This window comes from Larimichthys crocea, chromosome XVIII (genome assembly GCF_000972845.2).
Source record: "Larimichthys crocea isolate SSNF chromosome XVIII, L_crocea_2.0, whole genome shotgun sequence".
Lineage (NCBI taxonomy): Eukaryota > Metazoa > Chordata > Actinopteri > Sciaenidae > Larimichthys > Larimichthys crocea.
This window is the reverse complement of record NC_040028.1, coordinates 18239983-18260639: the sequence shown is the minus strand read 5'-3', so window position 1 is coordinate 18260639 and position 20657 is coordinate 18239983. Positions and strand designations below refer to the sequence as shown.

Sequence of the window (20657 nt, the reverse complement as noted above, 5' to 3'; positions counted from 1 at the left end):
AAAAAAAAATTCAGAAAAAAGTCAGAATTCTAAAAAAAAAGAAGGAAGAAATCTTTAAAACTCTGTGTGATTCTTTTTTTTCTAAAGTCAGAAAATTCAAAATCAAAATTCTGAGAATAACGTCAGAACTCAATTACATTTTTCAAATGTGCTCCTTATGCTCTTCTGTCATGCCAGAACCAGAGCTTTGCAAGTGGGCAATGTAACCATGCTCAGCAGCCACTATGGACAGAGCCAAAAAGGCCGAGCAAGTAGCCACCAGATTAGTAAATCTGGGACTGACTTTTAGTGGTTGGCGAGAGCTTGGTGAAATAAAAGGCTGAAAGACAGATGCCGAGCTGGACTGACTGCTGTTGGACTAGTCAGTGATATTGTCTGCTGTTGGTGACCTTGTTGATGTTTGGCTGTAAGCAAAGCACATGGGGCTAAACCCTGCCCCTCACTCAAGGACACCTTGACACGTTAACAGGAGGAGCCACAGATTGAATGATCAGCTCTACATTTGATGGCCAACACACTCCACCACCTGAGCTGCAGCTGCCCAATCTTTCACCCAAACCTGTGTTCCAAACACATGACATCTGTGCTGTCACAAACCAGGCGTCAGGTGAGACAACGGGATCATTAACACAAAGCCTCTAGATAATGAGCTTAATTCAGTTGGTTCTAAATTACTTTTACAAACAGGTTCTTCAGTACTGTGGACTTTTGATTAGGTGCTTGTAATTTGTACATTTACTGTGTATCAAATGGCCTTTTCAGAATATGACACAAAAACTTATATATGTACATAATGGATTACCCTAATACAGCCAAAAAAGTATAATCTAGTTGATTTAATACGGCCTGAACAAGATAAAACATTACACAGAGTCATTGTTCATACTTCAGGGCCTTCCAGTGTTTTTACACTGTGATGTTTAATGAAGGAAATAATCTGAGAATTTGTGGACAAACTCTGTCAGCCATCAAAAGTCCGTTCAGGACGATCCAGTCCTGCCTGGTGAATAGCTCTCTCTTACGCACTGTGTCCGTCAGCTGGCGTGTAATCACAGTCTGAGGAGACGGTTTCGCGTCTGCATCAGTCACGATTAAACCACCATCTGCCTCAGGTTTGATAGCACAGGGCTGCCAGGAGTTGGGATTTCATATCTACATGAGTATGACGATGGAAACACCTCAGCAGACCTCCACGCAGTGCTGTGGTTTATGTACTATATTTGAGAATAGTTACATTATTATGCTACCTTTGGAAGGTATGGCCACGTCACATGTTAATATATGTGATAATTTTTTTTAAAAACCAACAGAGGAGGAGGATATTTTGATTTTGCATATCTGTCCACCCTTTAAATTTCCACAAGATGGCAGTACTGTGCTTCTTGTGTTGTCATTGTGTTTTCCAGCTGGTAAACGTCAATTTATTTTATTATACCATCCATTGATTCTGGTCCCAGTTTAGTGTTTATTGCAATCACGGTTCATTGCCTTCTATTAAAGAGAACAGAATATTGGTGCCATGTATATAAATAAATAAAACCTAAAAGAATCTGTGATGTTGCCTTGTAACTGCGTGCCCATGCAATAAAAAGCAACATGCGTGCCCATGCAATAAAAAGCAACATTCATTTGAGCCTTGTTTAGGTCAGTTTAAGACAGATCAAATCAGAAAACACCTCGGGGTGCTGTGCAAAGTTCAGAGAGTCACGACAAGACAACAGTGTCTGCAGCAAAGTCAACTCCACACCAACACTTTGAAAGAGTTAACATCTGCATCAAGATCAAATCCAGAAACTAACTGACACTTGTGTGTTTCACAGAACAGACCAAAATGAATCCCAAAATGCACACACTCCATGCAAATAAACTGGAATCTCTCTCTCTCCCCCACCGACAGCCAACTAATAAACCATCTGTCTCTGTCTGGAAAGCATCCATCATATACTCACCTCTAGGAAGTACATTTCTATCTATAGTGAATGTGGAGAGCAGTGCCAGGGGAGGTGATTAGCACACCTGCATCCATTTGTCTAATCAGTCTCCCTTTTTAAACACAGTAGGTTGCTGGAAAAAAGGGACCAGACACAATCACACGAGGACTCGGCAGCAACAAGAGTGTCTGTTGATTGTGGTAAAAGACCTGGAAACCGCGTCTGTCGAAGAACCTGCGCTGGCAACAGATACGCCACGGTCAACAAAATGTACAAGACACCGTCGCTAACCAAACTTTAACCAAAAAAGTATCGACACAAACAGGATAAAGGACTGGAAACCTGCTCTCTTTACCCAAAAAAAAGAGTCGTCAAACGCCTACAAATGGACTACAAGAGGTCGCAACTGCACCGACTAAACCAAGTCAGGTCACAATAAATATTACAGTCTGTGCTAGAAAATGTTGAAATGTACATGTGGTGGCTCCAGGCTGTCTCGTTATCAAGAGAAGAATGTATGAGTTTCTTGAGGCCTCTCTTTTTGCACTCGTTTCTCAGCCTATTAAAAGGATTTTTCAAGCAATCCCATGCAGCTACACTGTTGTGTAGAGTTTGCTCTTGGCACCGGTACCAGTGGGTCAGCCAATGTAACCAACTGAATAACCTTCACTTGCAGATAACTTAAAAAAAAAGAAGCAAATTTTTATACGATGATGGCCAACGGGTCCAGAGATTACATGCCGTCCAATGCATTGTGTAGAATTTGCTCCTGGCACCAAGAGCTTCAATAAATACATATATTCATTGGGGTTTCTGTGGCTTAGAGGCAGATCAGCAACAATCAGAAGGTCAGGAGTTCAACAGGCTCTGCTTGTTGAAGATGCTCAGCCCCAAATTGCTCCCAAGGCTGCGTGAGCATTAGTTACTAATTCTCACATCGGCAGTCATCAGTGTGTGAACGCTGCTTTGTGATGTAAAGCACAAGAGTGGTTGGAAGACGAGAAAGCCGGTCCATTTACCTGTCCATCTACCAGTCCATACTATATATATATATATATATATATAACAAAATGAGAAGCAACACGGACGTATGAAGGAAAGGCAGTAGTGTTGATAATGAGTGGTTGTGTGAAAGCGTGGTGTGATAAGTGCTGTAAGGTGCAACAAGGTAAATGAGGTGGTATATTGATGGCCTCATCAGTACAGAAGCATTACTGCAAACTGCTGCTGCTAAGATAATGGTTCCCTTTGACTTGCTGTCTACTTTTCTTCTCTCCACCTCATATTACTGTCTCATCTTACAGGATCTGTAGTTTAAAATCTCAGCTGCACACATTCACATCAATGTGCTTCAACTAATGGAAATGCTTTTATCTTGTCTTTTCCTTTACGTTGCATCCTCTCTCAACCACGGGCTGCTTATTTCTTGAAGGATAATGTTGGAGATGTTCTGGACTTTTTCTTACCAAATCTCACGAAAAGACCATTTTCATCTGTGAATCTGTTTCCTGTGCGGTCGAAGCTCGTCACTCCACCGGGCTGCAACTAACTTATTATTATTGATCAGTCTGTAGATTATTTTCCCAATTAATCAATCTTGAAAAACATAGAAAACAGTGGAAATGTCCATCACGATTTCCTAGACCACACGGTGATCAACCAACAAAATATTAAATAAACTATAATGTGAGCCTCAAAAAAGCAGCTTATTCTTACATTTGAGAGCCTGGAACCATCAAATATTTGGCATTTTGTTTTAAAAAATACCTTTAAATATTGGAAAAAGAAGGTCCAGTATGTAAGATTTAGTGAGAAAAAAACAAATGAAAAGCTAAATTTTCATCTGCTGATGATGGCCAATCTGTCTTTTGCTTTCCAGAGAGACTGTTGCAACCAAAGTCAAACGTGACCGGTCAATATTACTCAGATCCAGAACATTCCCAGTGTCAAAGTCTTGGTCCCGTACCTACAGATGCTGCTTTTGTTTGTAGAAATTAAGTAGACACTGACTAGTTTGAAAGGAGGTCAGTCAAAATATGATAATTGCCATAGATCTCCATTGTTGTTGTCCACACCAAAGCACCAAAATCTGCTGATGTGAATCTCCACTTCTATGCTGATGACACGATTATTTATTCCACTGTGCTCACACAGTTTGATCGTGAGAAATTGTATTAATAATTTAAAACAATTCAAATGTTTGCCACGTTCATGTTTTTGGCTGCCTAATTTGGGCATGACACTCTTGGAAAAGATAGTTAATTTCAGTAATGTTGAATAAAAAGATCAAAATATTAAACTTTATTTCAATTACAATCAGCCAACAACTGCACAATTTACTCCTGTTTGTGTTCAGGTTTTAGGAATTAAATTTGCTTTATATATTTTTCTCTTAACTTTACATCTGAGAGCTATTTCTTTAAAGAAAGAATGGGTTTGAGACTCAGTGTTACTAACAGCACTGCAAGGCCAATTTAGTTGTTTGTTTCTTCCTACAACAAGAAAAATACAGAAAAACATTAAGTCTGCAAATTTTACTGTCGTCGGCAACGATCATCTCCACAGCAGCAGCAGAAAGACAGAGCGTGAATTCAGTCCAAAGAAAGTCCTCAGAGGAAAAACAAACAGACAAATTGGAGTGAAATCAGAAAACAACTCTCCATCTTCACACTTTGTGGCTGAATGTTGGTTCAGTCTGTCTGAACACCAGGTGTGAAAACTGTCTGGTACAGTCAGCTTTCATCCACGGTTTCACTCGTCTCTTTTCATCTGAGAAATATCTATATTAATCCAAGTAGCTCTAAAATGTTCACACTGAGCTCTTGATGGTTGTGACAACAACATTAAGATGAACTGATGTTGTACTAAGAATAATTTGTGCACGACTGGATCCAGATGTGACCTCGTTTATTTTAATCACCTCAGCTAAAAAACATTTCAACGACACATCAGGACACTTTTAAACTAGAAGCCGCAAGGTTATATTTGCTTACACGAGTGGACGCGAGAGGTGTGAGGAAAGAGTCTCTGACGTGCTTCAGACAAATGTGAAAGACAAACATGTCCTCCTTCTTGTCCACCCCGAATCGAGACGCAGCCTTCAGCCTGAGATCAGTCAGAGAGAGAAGAAAGAGCGACAGGACGGCGAGCACGTTATCCTGCTGATCAGGTAAGCGGAGGCAGATTTGATAAAGCAAAGTCTTCACACACACGGAGGCTTTTCTTCATCTTTATAGATAACATGCATTTATGTTGGGTACATGGTGTTCTCATGGGAAATATTACACATCATCATGTTATTCATATTCAGATCCTGGAAGCATGCACGCTCTGTACGCGTCCGCGATGCTCTGTTCCCTTCTGCTCGGCTTCCTGCCTCCCACAGGTGTGTCGACGTGAATCGAACTGTGACACTGTGACATGACAAACAGCAATTCTGACATGATTGACGAGATGTGAACATTATTTCACACCTCCCTTTTTCTGTCTCTTGTTCCCACCCCCCACCACCATTGACAGGAGCAGAAGGGGCCGACGAAGCCGGCGGGATCGAGGAAGAGCGGGAGAAGCGAACCCTGCCCTACTGGGGCATGTGGTCGTCAGACTTTTTCGGGTGGTTCGAGGAGATGCGAGCTCGGGCGGCTTACGAGGGGATGGAGGACCTGGCTCGGACCTTCTGGGCTCACTTCCCCATCGGCAACGGGCTGGGCTACGATCATCCTGAGCCCGTCCCTGAGCCTGAGGAGTGAAGGCACAGATTTAAGAGTCTGAGGGCGGGTCACCTTTAACGGATGTTTACAGTTTAAACAACCAAAAGGTAGTTTGGAGGATTATATATCATTTATATATCGATCAACCTTTTTCCCTAATCTATGAAATGTTTATTTGGATAATATGGAGAAAATAATGGAAGCGTTAACCCTTTAAATGGTTTTATGGATCATACATAAACAATTAGGAGAATTGTACACAGTGGCATCATGTTTTGGGTCCAAACAGATGTTGTATTATATAATATACAGTCCTGTAATAAAGTTCACCTTCCTGACGGTTATACTGTTCACATTCAGAGGTGTTAAATCGACCGTATGCTCATGTTGAAGCATCAGACTTGGCTTCGTCTGAGCGTGGCGTGCCTCATAAATCAGTAGCTGATAATACTCGTGTATTTCTACTTAAGTAGCACTTTGAGTGCAGGACTTTGTCTTGTAATGGAGTATTTTAACACTGCTGTATTGGCGTTTTTAATAAAGTCAAATGATCTGGATGTTTTATTGAGTTGTTAAAAGAGGACACGCGGTCTCTTCCTTCCATCTTTTCGGTCTGAGTTTGAGTGTTTGTGCGTCAGACTCTGCAAAGCAAATCTGACTCGGGTCAAAACACTCGAGATTGTCAATACGAGGAGCATTCACATGTATGAGTGAGATTACCATATTCTGCTTCATCTTTGTCCGGGAAACGCCGCGGCATGGAGTTGCTCATTTCACGCTTTTGTAGGCAAATAAAAAGAAAGCCTTGTACCTGAATGTGAGTCGATGCTTTGCTCTGCCTCCCAGCACAGTGTGGGGTTTATTTAAATGCGTGGAGATCAAACCGGATGTCAGATAAAGGTTTCAGGTGGCTATGAAATTCTTCATCTTGTCAGAAATGATGTCTTCTCTCCGCCTCTATAGAATTACAGATTGCACCTGAAGGACGGAGATCAGTGTCTGTCTCTGTATCCACACGGTGTGTTTTGGGATTTTCAAATCTCACACTCCGAGACACAAATCTGTATCTGTATGCCATAAATCCTCAGACATCTGTTTTTCCTTTAGTACTTTTTGTTTTTCATCTGCAATGAAAATGAACGCCTGAGGACAGAGGAGCTTTCGTAAAGACTCGGCCTGCTCCTCCTCAGAGGCATCTGATGGATAAAAACACAGGGGAAATCACGTCTATGGGAATGTCTGAGCAGTACTGGTGGCTTTACAGCTCATGAGACGTGACTGAGTTCAACGCACTGGAGAATGAACGGATCTCTTCGCTTTCCATTATCCTAGTGTGAGTGATTATGCGTGGGCACACGGCCAGAGAAATGCAAGCTTTAGAAAGCCGATGGAGCCACTTCTGGCTGAGCCTGGACAATAACAACGAGAGCATGAGAGCATGAGAGTCCTTCAGATGTGTCCTCCTACCCTTCATCTCGTCCGTCTTTCTGTGTTTTGTTTGGTCACTCGCTCCTTTTCCAAAATGCTTCAGCAGAGTATCGCTGGCAGTCTCTGGGTTTCCTGCATTCCAGCTCCACCTGTGAAGACAGAGAGACTGTTTGTAGCTCCAATCCAAACAATTCCCCTCTCTCTCTCACACACACACACAAACACACACACATACATTACAAGCTGCAGCCCAGTAGAATCAGAGTTTGTGAATGAAACGTCTATAAAGTAAAAGCTGTGATAGGAAGCACCGAGAGACAAGCATCTGGAAACATTTCTTTCTCCTCTGTTGTGTCTCTTATCAGCTTTTCGAGTGAACCTGAACTCGACCTGTTACTCATCATCTTGTCTTCTTGGGCCTCGGCCAAGAATTCGACCAGATGTGCCAGACGTGAAACTGATGAATAAAAACAAACCATCGTACAAACACGATAAAGGGCACACTACGTATTAAAAACACACTCTTCCTCAATTAAATGCAATTAATAGTTTTGAAACTAGAGTCCTCCTTCGTCAGGTGTGACCAAGCTGCAACCTCTGTGCCAAAAAAAGCTGCAGTTCCTCTAACGTCCACTTGAGGCTGGCTCCAGAAGTGAGTCAGTCTCCATAAGTCCCCATGTTCAAATGTCCAACTTCACAGCAGAAATAAACATGTTTACAGCCTGGTACAAAAAACAGTTTTGGTCTCTGTAGCTAATTTCCCCGTTCATGACAACTGTACTGAGGGTGAATTTATATACAACTCACCTGTTCACATTATATTAAGGCTTAAAGTTATGCAGGATTAAGAGTGTGGACGCAGGGCGGTCAGTAGCATAGTGGGTTAAGCAGCCGCCCCATGTGTAGAGGCTATAGTCCTCGCTGCAGCTGGCCCAGGTTCGAATCCCGCATCGGACGGCCGTTTACTGCGTGTCATTCCCCCTCTCTCTGCTTCCTGTCTATCTTCAGCTGTCCTATCATTAAAGGCCAAAAAAATAATCTTTAAAAAAAAGAGTGTGGACGCTTTGATTGACAGGTGGATGTCGTTACAGATGGATTGCATGACCAATTTAGCCGAGGCAAGACTACCAAGAGGTTGACCAGAGCAAGAAGGGTGCTGACGTCCATTATTTATACGGTCTATGGGTATGACCAGTAATTTACGGCGGCTGATGGTAAAAAGTCATCGACATCAGCTAATGCACGCCAGCTTTAAATATAGAGACTGAGCTTGGGTGTGTTATGTTTTATTTAAGAGCTGAATACGATGCCACCTCTCAAGCCTTGCTACCAATTTGGCCACCGGCGGTACTGTGGAGAGATGTTTGCTTTGAAACACGCCCCGCTTCGAAAGGATGATCAAAAGACAAGAGGCGAGATAAAATGCACGCCACGCACGCTGAAATGAAGCACTAGGGGACGCGGATATCTCTCTGGGCTAAAGGTTTAACCAAAGGGAGGTTTAGCTGGAGCAATTAAGACTGAAAGATTTCAGATTCACGCCGCCCTCGGCTAATTTCAGCTGCGGCATCGCACTTTATTGTCACAGCAGACCTTTTTGTACTTTTTTGGAAAATAATGAGACTCCCTCAAGACGTGTACTCCGCCTCTCATAGTATCAATAGGCTGGATGACTGCAGCACAGAAAGTCTCTGGTGTTTCACTGATGGTCACTGCAGAAACTGATTCACTACCCAGATTCTTGGCGTTCTCGTCTGAAACACTGTGCACAACTTCAGACAATCATTCTTTTATTATCTACATCGCCTTTGTGCTGAAGTCTTTCTCCACAGATGAAACATGCATCACAAACTACAGTCACACATGAAACTCTGCTTTTTTTTTTCATCCTCCTCTCTGCTGCTCATGTGCTGATTTATGGGAGATGGAAAAGTACCTGAGGCTACACATGAAAATTCATTTAAGAGCGCACAAAAAAAAAAAAAAAAAAAAGCTCCCACTTGCAGTCTTGTGTCTGTAGGCGAGGAGGTAAACGACATTCCACCTCCACGGGCCAGTTTCCACTTGGAAAAGTCTGGGTTGCCTCCCACTTTTCCTGCAGAAGTTCCTGCACAGCTTCGCAGCTCTGTGAAAGACTGAGTGGGTAACAAGATGGCATCCCAGCAGCTCTGCTTCAGGTTAATGGGTCTGGTTGTATTGCTGACACTGTTGGCTCTTAGAGGTGAGCTCCATCCTCCATCTTTTCTTTTTTGGCTTTTCTTCTGCTTCGCGTTCGTCTTCGTCCGTTACAGTCTGACTTTGTGCTTTCTGCATTTTTTGTGGTTTCTAACGGCACGAGCAGTTTGGAAGATGAATCACCGCACGTCCGAGTGTGTGGGATGTTATATCAGAGAAGACGTGCTTGGGAAAGAAAAAGCAGCATTCCTAGAAACGTTTTCTTCGTGGATTTTCTTTGTCAGCACTTTCTTCCCTCTTTCTGTCACCATGCAGACTTTAAGTAACTTTGATAAGAAAACCTTTAAAAGGCCTTATCAACGATGTTATTCCATTTACTTTAAATCATTTACATTTATGCTGCGCAGCATCTATTTGAACGTTTCTTTAATCAACATTTGATCTTATTCATTCGAGAGAAACTCAACCTACAAAGACGTGAAAATCCGTCACAGCGATGTCTCTAACTACAGTTAAAAGAGATTCAACTGAAGTCTGGACTTTATGTCACAACGATTATAATTAAGGCAGGCGGATAAAGACAAACTCATCAAACAGAACAGTTGGATATACCAAATAGATCCAGTTACTCTTCACACAGACTTTGGCTGAAGGAACTTCGTTTTGAACTTCCCACTCTGTGGTGAACGCGAGGTCTTTGTGAGTCCTGCACTGTACTCACGACGTGGTTTCAGGACATGCACAGGCAGATCGATTTTTATCTTATCTAGTTTTAGTAATCAATCCTCTGCTGTCTTCGGCTTCAGTGGTGCGACCACTGACAGTGACTGACGTCACCCACAGGTTTCTGAAGAGCCGCCGCCTCTTCCACCTCCCAGCTAATCTAAAAATCAGCAAAGCAAAGATCAGCAGCAGCCCCAAGGCGGCTGAATGACGCCTGGCTGCTCCAACAAACCATCTGTAACTGCACCCACCTATCAATCAAAGCGTCCACGCTCTTAATCCTGCATAACTTTAAGCCTTAATATAATGTGAACAGGTGAGTTGTATATAAATTCACCCTCAGTACAGTTGTCATGAACGGGGAAATTAGCTACAGAGACCAAAACTGTTTTTTGTACCAGGCTGTAAACATGTTTATTTCTGCTGTGAAGTTTTTAACATGGGGGCTTATGGAGACTGACTCACTTCTGGAGCCAGTCTCAAGTGGACGTTAGAGGAACTGCAGTTTTTCACAGCCACGGAGTTGGCAGATCACCAAAGTTGTTACAGTTGACCCTGAAGGCGGGCCATGAACGTCTGAACCAAACTTCACAGTAATCCATCAAATACTTTCAGCAGTCCTTGACTCAGAACCACAAATGTGAACCTCATGGTGCTGCAAGAAGAAACGTTTGAGTATCAGCAGAGTCAGCGAGAAAAACATCGAGCAGGGAAATCATCCAAACTGCAACCAGAGCAGCTCCAACACTGAAAGAGTGAACTGAAGCTGGTAGAAAGGTCTTCAACCACATCTGCCTCTGACTTTTGAAGTTTGTGTGTTAACGCACGATTACAGATGAAAATAGGTTCACTACTTTCCTTTAACGTCCAAGACGAAAGATTAAAGATACCTCGTGCAAAAGCTCTGGAAAGAATGACTCACAGATCATTTGCCACACAAACTGCAGAAAAACTAACACATGCGACCAATTTTCTTCAATTTGTGTCCTTGGACTCGTAACCGCAGTGCAAAGATTTTGTACTGAGACCAAGAGAGGGTCTTTGATAAGATATGGACTGGATTTCTGTGCAATTAACTTTCAGAAAAACCTTAACTTAGGAAACTCTGACTCTGAGAGTCAACAGCCATTCCAGGTATCGTAAAAGGCAATCAGACAGAACGGGCTGTGTGCGCAGCGAGGTACAAGACACCTCATTAGTGCACACGCTGTCTGAATACTCGCCACACTGCAGCGTGGTGTAATGCTGAAGTGGGAGTTGTGGAGCAGCAGGAAGGAAACTGCTGCGGCAAATAAATTTAAATGCAAATTGGCCACTAACTGGTTTCACTGGATGTTTGCTCGCAATCACGCTAAACACTCCACTCTGACATTTGCATTTGTAATGAAAACCGAGATGAGCAGACTCGTCCGTGACACTGGTTTAAGGTAACTGTGATGAGGGAGAAGTGTAAAACTAATCAGAAAATCTGCTGCGTTGCCTGTCGGAATAATGAAGCAAGAGATCTCTGCATGCTCAACTTCCACAGAGCATAAACATCATGCACGGCTGTTTAGAAATGTATGATATGAGCTGATTCAGATGTGTTTTATTATTTATCATGAATCTTAATGTACCTGTCATGAAGTCGAGGGCTCATTATCTTTCTGCTGACTCCCCATAACAGACGTGTCCAGTGACAGCAGCCTGCACAAGATCTTAAGGAGAAGAGATGGTAACGTTAAAACCCGACAGTAAATTCATAACTTCTGCTGTAACAAAGACAAACTCAGCTCAAACTTTTCTGCTCCCATCTAGTGGCAGCAGCCGGTGCCGCCCCCTCGAAGGACTCCATCGCCGTCCCGGCCTCCAAGGCTCAGGAGTTCCTGGCGAAACTGAGCAGAAGCAAGAGGAACATTTGGGATCGCAGCAGACCGGACGTACAGCAGTGGATTATGCACTTTATGTACATGGGATTCGATGAGCAGGTGTGTGTGTGTGTGTGTGTGTGCACATGGTGAAGATGATTTACCAGCTTCTGAGAGAAAAAGAACAAACACAACAGAAATCAGTTTGTCTCCTTTCAACAGCACACTGATCTTCAAAATGACGTACTCTGTGTTTACATCCTAATGTGACAGAGTTCAGCTGGCATATTTTATATTTGTTGCCTTACAGCCTGGAATTACAATGGCTTTTTATTTGGCTTTCATCCTATGGACATTGGTGAAACAATAATAAACAACAGAAAAGTTCTACGTACATACGTATTCGCCATCAAACCCCTAAATTAGACCTGGTGCAACCTTCAGAAGTCACATAATTAGTGAAGTCCACCTCTGTGGAAAGGTCCTAGAGTCTGCAGCAGCAGGGTGTTGGGTTGGGTTGGGTTAGACATCCCACAGAGCACCATTAAGGCTATTATTAAAGAAATAGACGCGAGACGGCCACCCACAAAGCTCAAGCTGTAATGAAGCCCAAGCTCAGATCAGCTTGATAAAGACATTATACAACTTTACACAACAACAAGCCATGAATATGAAATGGAGGAACTTTTCAAAAACCCATTTTCTGTCAGGTTCTTCCTGATCAATCATCTGCTGAAGTTGAAACACTTTATTTCACTTTTCTTTCTGGGTGGGACAGACTTGGAAAATGCGTTGTCACATACTTCTCTGCTCAGATCCTTCATTTCCTTACGCTTCTGGTTTAGCGTTCCAGACGTCTTTCCCCAGCTCCTGCAAGATCCTGACCTGTTACCAGGCTAGATGAGCTATGTAGTCCCTGTCCGGCAGGTTCTGGGTCTGTCCTGGAGTCTCCTCCCAGTTAAATGCACCCAAGAGACATTGTAATGGCAAACCAGTATTAATCTGCAATATTCGAATTTAAATGTGTTGACACTGAGGTCAATCAAGCCACACATCGATAGTCTTTGTGTTAAACTCGTAATAAATTATACTTTAAGAGGATTTTCTTTCAAAATGAAGTCATGAATATTTAAGTTTATTGAGATTTTTGGGGACTTTGAACCCGGTTTAATAAGATAGGCTTAAAAAAAAAGACAAATAAGAAACACAAACAGATAAAACGTGAGTAATCTGGACCCAGAGACGTGTCCTGTCACCACTCACCTGCAGTCTCTTTTTAAAGGCACAGTTATCCTCACGACTTGCCGTCTGTCTGAAAAAATAAATACTGAACCTGAATCTCCCTCTCTGACCTCACTTACAGAAGCCGCTTCAGATTTCTTTCAGGTCAGTGACTGTCACGTTCAATTCACCCGGGGTGCAGAGGAACGGAGGGAACCAATCACAACAACAGATAAAAGGAGCTGAGGACAGACGACAAACCCTCCTGTCACCGTTTCTGACAGCTGACAGCGTTTTTGTTTTAAGTGTTTGTATGCCATTTGCTGTTTCCTCCCTCAAAAGGCCAAAGCTGTGGAAAGAATTGGCCTTTTCAATGCGTTGCACCCTTATCAGCAGCCGCCGCCGCCGCCGCCTTTGTGTGTCTGTTAACGAGAGTTTGTGTCGAGGCTGAGTTTCCTAACGAGTCACGTCTGTGTTGTTTCAGAGGCTGGAGGCTGACCTGGCATACTGGATGGACCACGCTCGCGCCAATGACCAAGGGCGTCAGCACCAATACGACGAAAACGCCCCCATCGCCCCACGTGACCCCAGTTCTTACAGGCACGGAGCTGATGTCAACTACGACTACTATTAACTCGGGTCCGCTGGTTTGACACCTGCCAACGAGCTGTCAGCATCCAAAGTAGTGCACAGCTGCTCCGGCCTCTTCGTTTTGATGTTACACCCACTAGAATAAGTCACTCTTTTTCTCCTCGCGCCTACATGATAGTTGTAAAAATCAAAAGTATGACACCTCTGCGTCTGAAAGTTCAGTTTGGAAGCAGCTGATTGTGTGAAACGCTGTTCGATTACTGTAAATTAAAGATGTGGCTTCCTCAGCTCTGGTGTCCTGCTTTCTCTCTTCCACTTGTCACGCACACAAATATCTTTCTCCCCCCCGCAAAATATTGGAAATATTTTATTAAAATAACATCTTCATTTGAAACCCGATAATGCACATCCTGACATGAGATTTCACAAAGCAGAACACAATGACGTCCTGACGATTGATTGACACGTAGTGATGCCGTAACAGCCTAGTCTAATAGTTTGGTTCCAGTCCCGTCGGTTTGCTGAACAGGATGCTGGTCACTGATAAAAGAAGACGAAACATCCAGTGGAAAAACAAAAGTCAGATAGCTCCAGAGACAAAACACTATGAAACCGATCAAATAAACACTGATGCACAGTACGAGCTGTTTGCAGGACTCACGTCTGTGATTTAAATAGCAACAAAAAAGCACAAATTCACAATAAAAATAAAAAAAGGCAGGCTGGGTTTCTGATTTCTTGCCTCAAATTTCTGTTTTTTGATTCAGGCGTGTCCGTCCGGTGAGGAAGCTCTCACCCCCACAGTGCAGCTGCAGCTCCAACGCAAGGCAACACTTTCTAAATCTTTTTTTTTTTTTTTTAAAGAGACTTTAAAAAGAGAAAAGTTGTCTCTGCTTCTTTAAAAACAAAAAAACAAACAAAAAAAAAGAAGACACCATATCCCAGAGTGCTCGACTCAACAGTGTACTTGAGAGAGGCGGCTCTTCAAGGGTCCTCTGAGGAGTCCTAAACATCCTTCTGTGTTTTAGGCGAGTCTGTTGGTGGGTCACCTCAGTTGTGTCTGGGTCTTGCTTTCTTCATGCGGGCGGCTTTAGGTTTGGGGATGTACTGGTTGTTGGCCTGGTGCTCGAGTTCCCGACTGAAGTACTGGATGGTTTTATTCAAGCCTTCCTCCAGAGGAACCTGTCAACACAAGACACAACACAGGCAACATGAAGACACTGCCACTGAGTAACCAAGACTGTTTTATTTTGAAAAGCACTGAACTACAGATGTTTACAAAAGTCATGACCCGTCCTCCTCTGCCCATTTAAGAAATAAAATGTGCCGTGCGTCACACGTACCACCGGCTCCCAGCCGAGCATCATCTTGGCTTTCCGGATGTCCGGTCTTCTCCTCTGTGGGTCGTCCTGGGCCTCTGGAAGAAACTGGATCTGACTTCGACTCACTGAGCGGTACGGAGAGAAGAACATAACGTTATTCTTCTCCTTATGTCTCATTTTAGAGTATAATAATCGCAAGGCACAGCCTGATGATATGACGCATTACTACAACAATAGTGTGACTGTTTTGTGTAACGGGTTACACAAAACAGAAAAAGTATGGTGAGATAAGGAACGAGGACGTGGAAACAACAAGGTGAAAAGTCTTCTGATATTTGTTGTGGAGATTGGAGAATTGCTGAAGTCAAAGGTCAATGGTGAGGTCAGTAATGAAGAAAGTGTTCAGGAGCCTCTGATGTCTTATGCTGTTTTATTTATTGACGCTTGGCCCAAGGAGAATTAGAGACACTCTCAAAGTTCATCAGAAGTGCCTGAGTCTCTGCCCAACTCATCCTGGTGGATCGACTTTAAACCTCAAGATAACACCACAAATACTACACGCCCAGAATTATTCAAAGAGAAAGTCTTTACCCATGGAGGTGTTATTGTCAGCATATTCTAGACTGGAGACACAGATTGGAACGTCAACAGCAGCTATCTATTATGTCTATGAAGGCAGCAACAGGTCTCTGTGACCGTGGACACCACAGTGTTGAGATAGACTGGCACCTACTGTTCCCAACCAAAGCCAAACAATTAATACTGCAGAGGACCTCAAGACTCACACGTGACCTCGTGTGACCTAAGGATAGAAAATTCCAGAACAGTCCTGACTGATCCGACATCTTACCGACGAGACTTTTGATGAGGCGAGCGAACTCCAGTATGGTGTGCTCCTCTGGGTTCCCCTGCAAACAGATTCAATCACCATCCGTCAACTTGACGTTCAATTATTGTTTGACTGTTGACTTCATTCAATCCACGCAGACAGGTTATATATATTAAGTATGAACTCACCAGATTGACTGGACTGCTGATGTTACTGTTCATCAACAACACCAGGCCGTTCACCAGATCGCTGGAAAACAAATCAGACACGGAAGACGTTAAAATCCCCTCGGAAGCTTTGTTTTATTTGACGGACGAACACCGCAGAGAAAACTCATTTCATTTTCATAAAGTCTGCACAGAAGCTCTGCAATATGAGTGGTTATTATACATATAGTGTATTTATTAAAAGGTCACCTATAGCTAAGAGACACTGCACAATCAGTGTCAAGCAAGGGGAAGTATGGAAGGAAATTTACATTTAATTACTACCTGAAATTGCCACTTCGTGCAATATGGAGACTGAAATAACCAGTAAAGCTGCTCTGTCATATTGCACTATAATATGAAATATATACATAAAATTATTAGTGTACTTTCAGCGGTGACGCACATATCTGTCTCTTTCTGTACTTCGAGTCTGAGCGGTTCCTTCGTTCTACATTGAGGGGAATAAAATACTCATGACTCATGAATACAATAAAATTCAACTTCATGTGTGAGCACACAGCAGCTCACAGAAAGAAAAAGGTTCATGTGGATCATTTTCTGTGTGAATGAGACAAAAAAACAGAAGCTAAAGGACGACGAGTTTGCTCAGTTTCATCAAGAGTCATTAATGAGACCATCAAGCATCTTGTTTTAATCATGAAAGCAGTTTAAAAACATGCATAAAGAATTTGTTAAATCAATAAACGTCACTTAACCTTCTCATATGTAACAGTTACTTAGTGCTACCTGGTGCTGTCCAGGGAAAATATGATACCAAACTCCCTTTAAAGAAACTGAAACAATTCATTACATGTCCGTAAAAAACACATCACTCTAAAAACACAAGATAAAGGATACGTCGACAGTCTTCTTATCAATTCGGCATCAATATAATCCGCGAGGATAAACTGTACAAACTTTAAACTTTAGATTGTTTTTCTTGTTCAGATACCAAAGCTAGGACTCAAGATCGACAAATCCCTCTCTGGTCGTATCAGGATCTCCGTGATCCAACCTCCCAATGTTTTGAAATAATTGGACAAAGTCTGAAGACTGGACTGAGATCATGACGGAGAAAAAAGAAAACTTCACTCTCCGGATCATTCTGATCCAGATTACAAGTTAGTTTAAAATACCGTCGCCCAAGGGATGCATCTGTCGTCGTATTTCAGGCCGACAGATGCATCCCTGCAGCCATGTCACAAGTGCGGCTAAAAATAAATCAAATCACATCAGTTCACATCATTTTCATAATTACGTCTCAGAACCTTCATATCTACAACAAAATTCATAAATTACTGATGATAGATACGCCGTGTAATTATAACCTGGTGGAGAAACGAGGACCGATTATTTCATCTTGTATCGGTTTCCCAGCTTTTGAACCACGTGTTGCGCACACACACACACACACACACAGGGAGAATACATATAGGCACTATTACATTTAGATAAAATGCATGCCGTGTATAAAGAATGTCGAGCGATATCTAATTTGCAGTCTTTGCTCAAAAAGGACTTGAGGTTAGATTTGATGGTCTTTTTTTGTTGGGAATCCGAGACAACACCTAGATATATGATCTAATATACTTTCTCTAATGTTCTCTTGTGTATTTTCCATCTTGTTGAAAAGCCCAGCCTGGTAGCTCATTAATATATAAAGAGCAGTGGTCCCAGGATGGAGCCCTGTGGTACGCCTATTTTTAATTTTCAAACTGTTCTGTTTGTCCACTGCAACCCTGCTCTGGATAAACTGTAATTGGGGATTCACACCGAGGACGTAAGCGCCACGGTTTAGCTCCATCCTCTGCCCGGCGTCAATCTCCACCAGGTGCATGACGGCAGCGTAGTGAGCCATGTGAATAAGGCTTTAGAAACAGGCATACAAAGGGGTCAAAGTACTTCATCGGAACAGAGAGCGTAAACATGAAGACCAGCATGTAAAAAAAACTAATGTCCTGAACATTGCGATGTATTTCAGCTTCTCTTAGCATTACTCACAAAAACGGCAATACAGCAGCACCAACGAGCTTGTAATTTATGTATTTATGTATAATTTATGTACAATTTCCCCCGACACAAAGTGCAGCTACATGCTGAATAGAATTTAAAATAAGACTGAGTGAAAGAACACAAACAAAACACACATGCAAGGTGACGGAATACATGATTTTTACATAATCACATGCCACTTTAGTGCAAAACTGGGTGTCTCAAAAGTGATTACTGTAATGAAGTGTGACCGTGAGGAGAAACATGAAGTCACTGCTACAGACTTAGACAATTCTTGGCTGGGAAACTTGGCAATAATACACAGAAAACTGTTGAGTAAGGTTGAAATTTCTAAGATAGATGACCCTAATCTGTTTTTTTTTTATATTCTCATTCAGTTAAAGGGAACTGTAGATTGCAGGAAATGTGGGCACTCCACCAATTTCCACAGGTTTTTATAAGCTATTAGACGCAATAAAAATCATGCTGAATGAAAGAATTCATCACCTTCTCGTAAGTGTGAAAGTGTAAAAAAGAAACGTGTGAAAAAGCAGATTTATATTTAGATTTATATTTTCAACCACGGCACGAGTTGCCAGTTGAAGGTGACAGCGTGGTGATGAACCTAATTATCATTTTTACAACGACGGCGACAAATACACACACCAACCCTACCGGCAGAAGTATTAAAGTGTGGTCCCATGCATCTGTTTTACGTGCAAAGAAACTGAACATTTGGTGGGAAAAAAAGATTGAAATAAGGCAAAAAAAGTGCAGCGGAAACAGCAAATGAATCATGACGTACATGAAGTGTGTGATTTTAACATTCACTGAAGCTTCTGTTGCACTAGAATATTGATTCTCAAACATACTGTAGGGGTGAGCATAGAGCCAGTATTCTAGAGATATAAAAACTGCAACAGACAAAAAACATCAAATATGTGTGCAGGGATTGTGCATCTATTAAGAGCTGTTGATTTGTCCGAGCTTTTTTTTGAGTCCGGTGTCCAGTCCCAGACCAAAAAAGACTTGTTGCAACTCCCGACTGGAGAATTAGTGCCACCTGCTGTCTCTCTTGATGTGGCCAACTCATAATGTTTGCTAAACAGTCTTAGAATGAAAGGCAAAATTGCTTTTTCTTTGGCCAGTTTTACAGAAATCAGGACACTGTGGTGCAACGAGACGCCTGTGCAGAGCAGAATACTGAAGTCACCCCAGCCAAAGACGGTCCACCATGTTAAAATACAGAGCCATAACAGCAGAGAGCATCTTTTAAACTCCTTAACTGCATCTCATCTTCCTCACACCATACTCATCTTTCCTTTATTTTATTCAACTAATAAAATCTCTGATTTAATTTGTTTCTCTAAATTGTGTTTTGCACTCCAGGAAATCAAACCGGAGTCAGTTTCATTAGTTTATGGCTTTTATCTGCAAATGAACTCTTCGTCTGTTCTTGTTCTGTCCTCGTCTTCGGAGAAGTTTTACACCTACAGTTTATTCAATCCCGTATTGTTTGATAGCCTGAAAGATCGACCTCGAAGAGCACTTCGAGTCAAGACTCTACTTGCAACCCTGCATGAAAAATCAGCTTTTCCGAGAAACGCATTTCTCAGTAAAAGGAACAATTTTGAAGATTTTCATTTAAGGGAATGTGTCTGTCGCCGAGGTAACACAATGGTGACGGCATCAAAGTATGGAAATATTCACATATCTGCAGTGGCTGTCTGTGGAGAAAAAAAAACGATGTATTACAGCAAATTACTGCTGCTAATTGCTAATGAACATTTTCTACATCTGCAGCTCAGTTATTATAAATATTGCAGGACAGAGAGCTCCCCACTGTGCCCTGCTGTTCAGGCTCCTGCTGTGCGGTGCCTCACTGATGCTCACAGAATGATGGAAAAATGCCAATTATTGCCTGACTTGTTTATTAAATTGACAATTATTTGGCCGCAGTGTAAACAAACACACCTGCTGCTCTTGTGTTTTTGACCCGTAGTATTAAACCACAAGCGTCGCCAAATTAGCCAGGGCTGAAATTTTAACTGTAAACAAGTTGTAATTTCTGAGATAAAAAAAAACTGACATCTGTCCAAGTGTTTTTTAATTAACGAGCTTTTAAAAAGAATACAAATGTAATTTCCTCTCCTTTAATTCACCATTTTTCATCTCTCTCCTTTGTCTGCCTTTATCTGTTTCACGTTGCCCACGGCAACACTTCAACGTAGTTGCTCCATTTATTGTAATTTTATTCAATTTATGATACATTTTAATGGGTAAAATCTTGATGGCAAGAAAAATCACACATACAATAAATTTAACTTTATATTCATATTTTTTTTTTCTTATTCAGGCACTTTTAGGATGTGTTTGACAGACAGACAGACAGACAGACAGACAGACAGACAGACAGACAGACAGACAGACAGACAGACAGACAGACAGACACCTTTCTTCCTTTTCTAAAGCCTTTGTGTGGCCTGGGCTCTGTTCCCTCCAAGGCCATGGCTTCAGTTATACAGATATAAAACGGATATTGCTTCTTACAGATAAACCTTAAACTAGGATAATATGTTGCAATATGAACATTTACAATTCTGCTCAACCTTTAGTCACTTTGCAGGTGTAAAATATGTGACACAGAAATCAAGAGAAAGCAACATATATTCCTCCTCC

The 20657-nt window shown here is 42.1% G+C and overlaps 3 protein-coding genes and 1 long non-coding RNA gene across 5 annotated transcripts in view; 2 read left to right on the top strand and 2 right to left on the bottom strand.

The window, feature by feature from the left end:
• Positions 1-4907: 4907 nt before the first annotated feature.
• otos2 (otospiralin 2) lies at positions 4908-6338 on the top strand. Of its 2 annotated transcripts, XM_019255797.2 has the most exons (3): positions 4908-5100; positions 5242-5316; positions 5451-6338. In XM_019255797.2, exons 2-3 carry the CDS (start codon positions 5253-5255, stop codon positions 5678-5680), a joined length of 294 nt encoding a protein of 97 aa, XP_019111342.2. In that variant the 5' UTR covers positions 4908-5100; positions 5242-5252; the 3' UTR covers positions 5681-6338. The 2 variants fall into 2 exon arrangements, with proteins under 2 accessions (XP_019111342.2, XP_019111341.2); XM_019255796.2 differs by lacking the exon at positions 4908-5100 and having other exon boundaries at positions 5153-5316.
• Positions 5551-11708, bottom strand: LOC109137474 (uncharacterized). The gene is made up of 3 exons (XR_002041664.2): positions 11584-11708; positions 7109-7218; positions 5551-5669 (listed from the first exon to the last, which is right to left on the bottom strand). It is a non-coding gene; the product is annotated as an uncharacterized LOC109137474 (long non-coding RNA).
• Positions 9065-14483, top strand: ecrg4a (ECRG4 augurin precursor a). The gene is made up of 4 exons (XM_010747252.3): positions 9065-9290; positions 11634-11681; positions 11765-11934; positions 13520-14483. The coding sequence occupies exons 1-4, from the start codon at positions 9221-9223 to the stop codon at positions 13667-13669; spliced, it is 438 nt and encodes a 145-aa protein (XP_010745554.2). The 5' UTR covers positions 9065-9220; the 3' UTR covers positions 13670-14483.
• The window catches only part of uxs1 (UDP-glucuronate decarboxylase 1), a 25995-nt gene continuing 19318 nt past the window's right edge, over positions 13981-20657 (bottom strand). Inside the window, exons 12-15 of the mRNA XM_019255795.2 lie at positions 15966-16026; positions 15799-15856; positions 14970-15073; positions 13981-14808 (exon numbers count right to left, since the gene is read on the bottom strand). Of these exons, the coding sequence (XP_019111340.1) occupies positions 14677-14808; positions 14970-15073; positions 15799-15856; positions 15966-16026 (355 nt within the window). The 3' untranslated portion in view covers positions 13981-14676. The remainder of the gene's footprint in view (positions 14809-14969; positions 15074-15798; positions 15857-15965; positions 16027-20657) is intronic.